The sequence below is a fragment of the Suncus etruscus genome, chromosome 19 (genome assembly GCF_024139225.1).
Source record: "Suncus etruscus isolate mSunEtr1 chromosome 19, mSunEtr1.pri.cur, whole genome shotgun sequence".
Taxonomy (NCBI): Eukaryota; Metazoa; Chordata; class Mammalia; order Eulipotyphla; family Soricidae; genus Suncus; species Suncus etruscus.
The window spans coordinates 1,814,258-1,823,384 of NC_064866.1; the positions used below are offsets into that span (position 1 = coordinate 1,814,258).

At 43.7% G+C, this 9,127-nt stretch overlaps 1 protein-coding gene across 1 annotated transcript; it reads left to right on the forward strand.

Annotated features, from left to right (window-relative positions):
- The first annotated feature begins 5,330 nt into the window (after positions 1-5,330).
- OAZ3 (ornithine decarboxylase antizyme 3) lies at positions 5,331-7,963 on the forward strand. Its single transcript, XM_049765999.1, is given in 7 exon segments — positions 5,331-5,346; positions 5,426-5,603; positions 5,832-5,892; positions 5,894-5,968; positions 6,780-6,955; positions 7,335-7,420; positions 7,803-7,963. Coding segments are annotated over 7 exon segments (753 nt in total).
- The last annotated feature ends 1,164 nt before the right edge of the window (positions 7,964-9,127 follow it).

The following is a 9,127-nucleotide window of genomic DNA, read 5'->3' on the forward strand; positions in this document are numbered from 1 at the left end:
AAGAGACGTTCACAGAGAAAACAAAAATATTTGCCCCAGAGACAGGAAGGGGAGAGGGAGAAGCCACTGGGGACACTGGGGGCTGAAAATGCACACTGGTGAAGGCTGTTGGACAAGGGATGACAGTCACTCAATCAGGAACATCTATCTGTTAAAAAATAAGTTGTAGGGGCCCGGAGAGATAGCACAGTGGCGTTTGCCTTGCAAGCAGTCAATCCAGGACCAAAGGTGGTTGGTTCGAATCCCGGTGTCCCATATGGTCCCCCGTGCCTGCCAGGAGCTATTTCTGAGCAGACAGCCAGGAGGAACTCCTGAGCACCGCTGGGTGTGGCCCAAAAAACCAAAAAAAAAAAAAAAAAAAAGTTGTATTATAAACAATCTTATAACCATGGCGTTTACATAGTTAAGAGACAAAAAATTGTGATAATAAAAACCCCTTATTTTTTGGACTTCCATACTGTTTCCAAAAGCCAACGTAGGACTATTTTTTCCTTAGATTACAGTGAGCTTCCCAATATCTCCTTAACTCTCTCCCATTTATAATAGCCTCTATTTTTTTCAGTTGTAACTCAGGCCAAGGGATGTAACCAAGAGTAGCATACATACATGTCTTGACCCCTCCTTTCCCTTTGAGTAGGTCATACACAGCCCATTCTCTCCTCCTATTCTCCTTGCACCTGAAAGTGTTGGTATCCACATGGTCTCTCATGGTCTCTTGAAAATTATCTTCTCTCATTTTATATATATATGTATTATTGGTTTTTGGATCTCAGTTGGCTGATGCTCAGAGATCACTCTTGGCAGGCCTTAAGGCAAATAACCAGTGCCCTACCTGATATAATATTGTTCTAGCCTCTAATCATTATTTTTGGGTTTTGGGTCACACCTGGCATCATTCTGTGTACAGAAACTACTCCTGGCAGACTCGGGGGACCATCATTGGATGCCAAGGATTGAACCCAGGTCTGCTGCGTACAAGGCAAAGACTACCCACTGAGCTACCGCTCCAGCCCTACAATCATTATTTTAAATTTTTTTGTTAGGATCCAACCTTTCCTTGAAATTTAGGCAAAATTGAACCACAAACATGTCTTTCCATTATAATGGAAAATGTCATGATTCAGTCCATGAATTTTCACATGGCAATGAGATAGGGGATGGAATGCTTTTAGATAGAGCTGTTTTGCTGTGACCCCATTCAGCAGCTCCCCTGATTTCCACTGTCCACAAAGGCAGTTCATCTATGTATTTTCCATTCTTGTTAATAGGATAGTACAATGGTCGGCAACCTGCTGCTCAGGAGCCACATGTGGCTCTTTACACTTTGAATTTGGCTCTTCTGTGTGCCGGGTGGCCGCTCCAGGAGTCAGGACTCTGCTCCTAGCCTGTCAGTGCTCGCCCTGTGTGCAGCCCCTGCACAGGCTCCAAGAGTGTAAGATGATGCCCAGTATCAACCCCAAACAAAGGTGTTTCCCCAACTTCATCCTTTCTTAAACCTCTTCCTTTGATATGCAAAAGCCCACTGAATATGTACTTTTGTCTCTCTCTCTCTTGACCTGAAGCCTCCTGGGAATTGGTTTTAATAAAGAGGTGTTCTAGCTTTTGGGGCTCTTGGCAGAGTGTACACGGTAAAAGGCCATGGACTCCACGATCATCCTTTCCTGGCTAGCTTGGTTTATTATTTCTTTCCTGCTACCCTGCTTCTTCAGACCAGGTTGGGTGGGGTTTAGAAATACAGTGCCTGGAGTGATCTTAAAACACATATTTTATTTTGCACAAAAGTGGGCATCTTCCATGAAGGAATTCTCAACCCAGAGTTTTCTTTTCCATGGATTCTCATGTTCAGAGTACTCATAATTAAAGTTGTGAGCTATTGCCCTTAACTGCTGTTTTTCATATTGATTATGGCTTTCTGCATAATATAAGTGCCAATCAGAATTTTTTTTGCAAGAGTGGAAACATTCTAATATCTCCTCAGACACAGCTTACCCAGAATCAGATTCTTTTTTGAACACATCCATCTTATGTCTCCCTGTAAAAACTGCTTGTGAAACTCCCATGCAGAGAAATATTAAGTTTATAGAGGAAATGAACAATGTCTGCCAAATACACAAGCTTAGCTACCCATTCCTTGTCCAACTGGGGCTGTACAAAGTCAGAGTTCTGCTCTCACAGGAACTGCATTGTTTCTTCCCTCTTGCCAACAAGGCGAGAGAGCACCCTTCTCCTGAACAGCCACTTCACTTCTTCATAGAGAAGATGCTAGTAGTGGGCATCCATACTCTCACCCAGGGTGGTGAGTAGTCTGGATTTGATCACAATTGTGAATTTCACAACTTATCTTTACTGTGTCATCTGTCACAGAGTTAGTTCAGCAGGGAGTTTTTTTGAATCCAGTCTATCATACAATGAGTGGATACAATGTACGGGTGTGCAACTTCTGTTTCTTGTGACTACACAAAAACACTGAGCCATGCACAGTGCATCATCTGTACGTACATCAATACATCAGATTATTATTCTAAGTGAAATGAGTCAGAAGGAGAAGTATAGACACAGCATAATCATCTGTGGCATCTAAGAATAATAAATGGCAATATGGTAATAATATCTAGAGAAAATAGGGATGAGGGACAGGAGGACTAGTCCATGATAGGAAGCTTTCCATAAAAAGTGGTAAGTTCAGTTAGAATAGAGAAAGGTACATTATGACATTGATAGTTGGAACATATCACTCTGGACAAGAACTGGATGCTGAAAATGGATAAGTCACATGCATGGCACCTTTTAAATAACAATATTGCAAACCACGGTGTCATAAAGGAAATTTTGCAAGCCTCAGTGTCATAAAGGAAAAGAGCAATAGAGAGAAAAGAGCAAAATGCCTGCCCCTGACATAGGCAGAGGAGGGGGAAGGGGAAGGAAACAAGGGACATTGTTGATGGGGAAAGTGCACTGGTGAAGGGTGGTGTATATTCTATGAAACTCAAGTATGAATAATTTTGTAACAAATATGCTTAAATAAAAATTTATTTTTAAAATGTTTCAGGCACTCTATCATAATTCCTTTATGATATATCATATGCCTTTAACAAGTGCCATTTTTGTTTCTGTGTGTATTTTAGTTTGGTTTCTTGCAGCACACACTAAAGTGTCAATAGATTTTTTTTTCCCTTTCAGTGAAATCACTACTTTTCTCTGGAATGCTGTCCTTGCTTTTAAAGATTGTTAAAAGATTTTTCTCTTTTACCTGTTCCATCTCCGTATAGTAGGGTTTCAAATTTTCAGCACATTTTGGTTATCAAGAGGAAACATTTTGAAATGTTTTGCTTCCTTATTATCAGAAATCAAAGCATTTTTCCTCAAGAAGGGTGTTCACTATCCAGAATTAACAAACGATCAGTGGATTCAAACACTGTTTCATGATGGATGTTACTTCACATCTAAATCAGCTTAATCATAAACTACAGGGGAAAGGAAACACAATTTTTCGATGTTAGAAGAAGTTATTTCTTTTGAAAACAACTTATCTGTTTTTGCTCAAGATTTTGACAGAGAAACTTTGATTCACCTTCCAAGCCTGTTGAAACATCACCTAGAAAATAATTCTGATATTGACATTACCTATTTTAAAACAGCACTTTTAAATATGAGGGAAGCTTTTCTCAAGAGGTTTCAGGATTTCAGAACCAGCAAAGCTACGTTGGCCTTTGTTAACAAACCTCTGGATGCCACTGTAACGGAACTAAATTTTTCTCCCTTTAATATCGACATTGGCAACTTTAAAATGCAATTTCTGGATTTAAAAAACAAAGAACTGTGGAGCTTGAAATTTGAATGTCTTTATACTAATTTAGAAAGATTGGAGAAACACAAATGTGAACTTAGTTCACAGCACAAGTGGTCTGCTTTGAAAGACCTGGAGAAGGAAGATATGTTGATTTTTAACACCTAAAATAGTATTCTTGACTCATATAATCAATTAAAAAAGCTAGTGTTTGCTGTTCTTTCCTTGTTCGGGTCTATATATTTATGCGAACAATTATTTTCAAGCATGAATCTTATCAAGAGTAAATTGAGAAACCGTCTCATTGATGAGAACCTGGAATCGTGCCTAAAATTAAAAACAACAACATACATACCTGACTTACTCAAACTATCCAAAGAAATGCAAGGCCAATGTTCACATTATTGTTTGTGACTTTGTCAGTCATTGTCAGGATGTAATTTCCTCTACATTGTAAGGCAAATTTTATGGAATTTAACGTTATCGATAAATAATATCGTTCTAAAATTTTTGTTTTATTAGTTGTGTTATTTGTATCCTCCCGACCTATGTGGATACTTGCATGCAGAATATTCTCAATAAAAACTTATTGAAACTAAAAACAGTGTACCATCCTATGTATTTTCGGTTTTAAAAATGTGGCTCTCGGGACCGGAGAGATAGCATGGAGGTAAGGAGCTTGCCTCTCCTGCAGAAGGTCGGTGGTTCAAATTCCAGCATCCCATATGGTCCCCTGAGCCTGCCAGTAGCGATTTCTGAGCATGGAGCCAGGAGTAACCCCTGAGCGCTGCCAAAAAAAAAAAAAAAAAAAAAAGAATGTGGCTCTCAAAATAAATTTCAATTGTGGTTTTGGCGAGATTTGGCTGTTGAAAAAAAAAAAAGGTTGCTGACCACTGGGATAGTACAATGAAATGAGTAGGAATGAGGAGACATTTGGGTCAGATGGTGAATCTGGGCCTCAGATGCCTCCCATCATTGCTGGAATGCAACCAAACCTTTAAATAAATTTTAGGGGAAGTGTACGAAGTCCAGACTGGGTAAATGTCAACACTTAAGTCACCAACCATCTTGTGAAGTGTGTTAACCCCTGGCATAGCTATGAAGGGACCAGAAATGGGACAGATGCCTTGGTTTTTGGGGGTAAAGTGGGGGCAAGGCTTACCTCAGCTTGTCACAGTGCCAGTCTAGGTCACAATGGCATCAGTTTGCCTACATTCCTGCCAGTGATCTCTGAACCTCCTTGCTGCAGGGAGAAACTGTCTTCTTACGGGGAGGAAGCAGAAACCCAAGGACTTAGGCTAAATGCAAGATCTGGGGCCTTGAGTGCCTCCTGACTTCATTGGATGGCAAGCAGTCCTTAAAAACTGAGTTACAGACTGAGGGCTACGTATAAATAATGTTCAGGTGTAACTGTTCACCGACAGGCACGGAAGCTGTTCCACCCCATGGCAGAGCCATAAAGTGAGTAGTTGAACTACTCGGTGGAGGGGGATAGAGAAGGGCAGGGCTTGGGTTGGTTACTGACACAGGGTGATGTCAGTCCATGTCACAGTTGTCAAGTGAAGTCACAATGGTACCAGTTGAGCTAAAACCCTGCTGCTGGCCTCTGAAGCTCACTTTGCCCAGGGAGGCACTGAGCTGAGAAACTGCCTTGTTTCAGGTCCCCCTCCACCTACTCCCTCACTTTTATCAAGAGGGGAAGAACACGGAACTATCTCTATCCACTCTGGTCGCCATTCGCCTATTACCTCTACTGCTACAAATACCGGGTCACCCTCCGGGAAAAGATGATGCCTTGCTGGCCGTGTACTAAGAGGTAATGGTGATTTCTAGCTGTCGTGGGTGATACAGGACTTCTGGGAAAAGCTTGAAAAATATTTTGACAAGTGAGCGAATGAATTATAACACAGGTTGGAAGGCTGGCATGATGTCTTCTCTTCCGAAGGCTTTATCTTCAAGTTGACTTGGGGAAATGAAAATTGACATTGTAACAGGATAATGACCTCAGAAACTAATTTTTGGTCGTCTCCCCCCACCCCATTAGTATCACTTATAAGGAAGAGGAGGACTTGACACTCCGGCCCCGCTGCTGCCTTCAGTGCTCCTGAGTCCCAAGCAGGACTCCGGGTGGGCGGAAGTCCCGAGCAGGGTGAAAAAGATGAATTCAAGGAACTTTATTCAGTAAGTGGACTATGACTTGGGACAGAGACTTGGGAATGTTCACCCTGGTTAGAGCTCATGAATGTGATGTTTCAATCTCTGGAATTACCAAAAAACAACAACAACAACAACAAAACCCCCCCAATCTTTTGCTTTATAGACCATTCTAGCCCAGGCTAGTATGCTAGAATGATAGCATAGCCGGTAGGGCATATGCCTTGTATGTGACCGACTTGGGTTCAAGCCCTGGCATCTCATGGTGTGCCCCCCCAAGCCAGCCAGCCGTGATTTCTGGGTGCAGAGCCAGGAGGAATCTAAGTGCTCCTGAGTTTGGCCCAAATTGCCCCACCCCTCCATCAAACTGGCCTAGAATCTTAAATCAAGGTCACAGACTAGGTGAAAGGGAAAGCAGGGGGAAAACTGATGGGATGTAGTGCTGTTTAGATGCTAACTGGGGTTAGAAATCGAACCTCCTAAGTCATAAAACTTAAATAAAACATAAAAATCATTATAAACTATTGCATTTGAAACGAGAAGTGGGAGAACTTAGAGAAAAAGATGGGGAAATGTACCCTTGTGGTGGAAATAGATGGTATGGTACGACTTTCCTTGATAAGTCCTCTAGTGTAAATGCCATTATCTGATGAAAGATTCATGGCACTGAACTCAGATCGTGAGGCAGTGTCTAGCTTTCAAGAATATTAGAACAGACATGGAGTTAGAAAGCCAAGCTCTTGGCTCCAGTTCTGGCCTAGACGCCACCTGGCCAATCTTGACATGTGATGAGATGAGCTTGTGAGCAGGTGACTGCCATTTATGCTCGTTTTTCCAGGCTGGGAACTTAACGGTGCTTTCTACTGACCCCCTGCTCCATAAACACCCGGTTCAGTTAGACTTCTACTTCCGCCTCACCCCCCAGACTTCGGCCCACTGGCACGGCCTTCTCTGTGACCATCGCCTCTTCTTGGATATCCCCTATCAAGTCGTGGACCAAGGCAACAGGGAAAGGTGGGGGTTCCACTCATGCTGTCACGAGGAGGCGGAGGGTGTGTTAACTGAGGGGAGGCCCCAGAGCTTGACGTGTTTCACCACCAAGCCTCGACTGAAATTGCGTCTTAAATACACAGGACTGCCCTGGGGAGGTTGTCATGCTTGGATTCAGAAATACGATGGAAGGTCAGAATAGGGAGTCCGGCTGCTTTCTGGGACAGCCCTTTGTCCCTAGGCCCATTTTACGGCCTGGTCCACTCATGGCTTCAGAAAAGGCCATCAAAATGAGTTAGCAACTTTTCAAGGGAAAAGTAACCCGAATGATTTCTTCTGCTCCCAGTTGATCTTTCTGGATCTTGGGCAATATTTCACCAATGGTTTTCCTCTGACCCCCCAGTTTGATCGCAATCCTGGAGTATGTGGAGGAGAAGACCGGCGTGGACTCCGTGTTTGTAAACTTCCAAAGCAACCGAAAGGACAGAGGTAGAGACAGTTTTGGCCTTTAGTGTGGAAGCAGTTAGCAGCAGCTTTCCCTCTGACTCCTTCCCCCCGCCCCCCCCCCCCCCCATATTAAAATACGCACCTGTGGGCATTTCAGGGATTTGTCAAAACCCTCCACCAAGGAATTCAAACATTTTCAAGTTTAAGATAAGACAAATGTATTAACTCAACACATACAAAGAAATTCATTAGAATTAGTTCACAGAACATCACAAAGTGAGAGCCTGGAGGGCTTCGAAGTTTTTAGATTCCAAAGCAATGTGCTTTCTCATCACTGCTCTTGAGTGGAATGGAAGTTAACTCCCTGGGGAAACTTCAGTTGGCAGCTTCCCGAGTGTGTTCTAACGGGCTCTTCCCTCCACAGGTGCCCTCCTCAGGGCCTTCAGCTACATGGGCTTTGAAGTCGTCAGGCCAGATCACCCTGCTCTCCCTCCCTGGGATAATGCCATCTTCATGGTGTACCCCCTGGAACGGGACCTGAGCCCCCTCTCTGAACACGCGGACGTGGGCTCGGCCACCGAATAACTGGGAATCAGGGGCCAAGGATGTGATTCGGAACACCTTCCATCCTAGCGATTAAAGGGTAGTGCAACCATCCTGCGTTCACCGTGCTTTTTCCTTTTTGGGGGGGGGGGTGGAGAATGAAGTGCAAGTAGGAAATAAATCTTATCAAGAGAAACTCATTGAATACACATTTCAGGAACGAAAACAAAGGTTTGTTTTACATTTTAGGGGGTGGGTGCTTTTGGGTGCTCAGAGGCCACTCCTCAGGGATCCCTTGGTGATCGCTTCTCATATGACTGGACAGCAGGGATGGGCCTTACTCCTAGCTCGTTTGCCATTCTACCACCCATATCAGACATATTTATAGATATTATATATTAAAAATATGCATACTATGTACAGGGGCCGGCGAGGTGGCGCTAGAGGTGTTTGCCTTGCCAGCGCTAGCCAAGGAAGGACGGTGGTTCAATCCCCCAGCATCCCATATGGTCCCCCCAAGCCAGGGGCAATTTCTGAGCACTTAGCCAGGAGTAACCTCTGAGCATCAAAGGGGTGTGGCCCGAAAAACCAAAAAAACAAAAACAACCCCCCCCCAAAATATAATGTACATACATGTTTTTTCAGGTGACCCATCATTGTGCTCTCACAAGATTATAAAGAAACAAATTTGAAATAACAAAGACTTGTAAGAACCATACAAATTCTATTCCTGAAACCAGCATTTGTTTTTGGTTTTTGGGTCACACCCGGCAGCGCTCAGGGTTCCTCCTGGCTCTACGCTCAGAAATCGCTCCTGGCAGGCTTGGGGGACCAAATGGGATGCCGGGATTCGAACCACCATCCTTCCGCATGTAAGGCAAACGCCTTGCCTCTGTGCTCTCTCTCCAGCCCTGAAACCCATATTTGTATGTAGACTCCCAGTCCAGGCCTTTTCTTCCAAATAGGTTATGTAGGGTCTTATTCACACAGCTTAACCCAAAACTGGTTCTGTTCTTGGCGAGCTCTAAGTATTTCACTAGACAATGGACAGTGCCGAGGGGCTGTACCCCTGGTGCATGTGTTCTCCTGGGGCACGTGAACATGCTGCCTGCAAAATCAAGTCGTCCACATCTCCTTTCCTAGACTTTCGACCCTCAACTCTGGATTATGGACTGGGGCTCCCTCCCGCTTTGGAGAAGCCTGCAA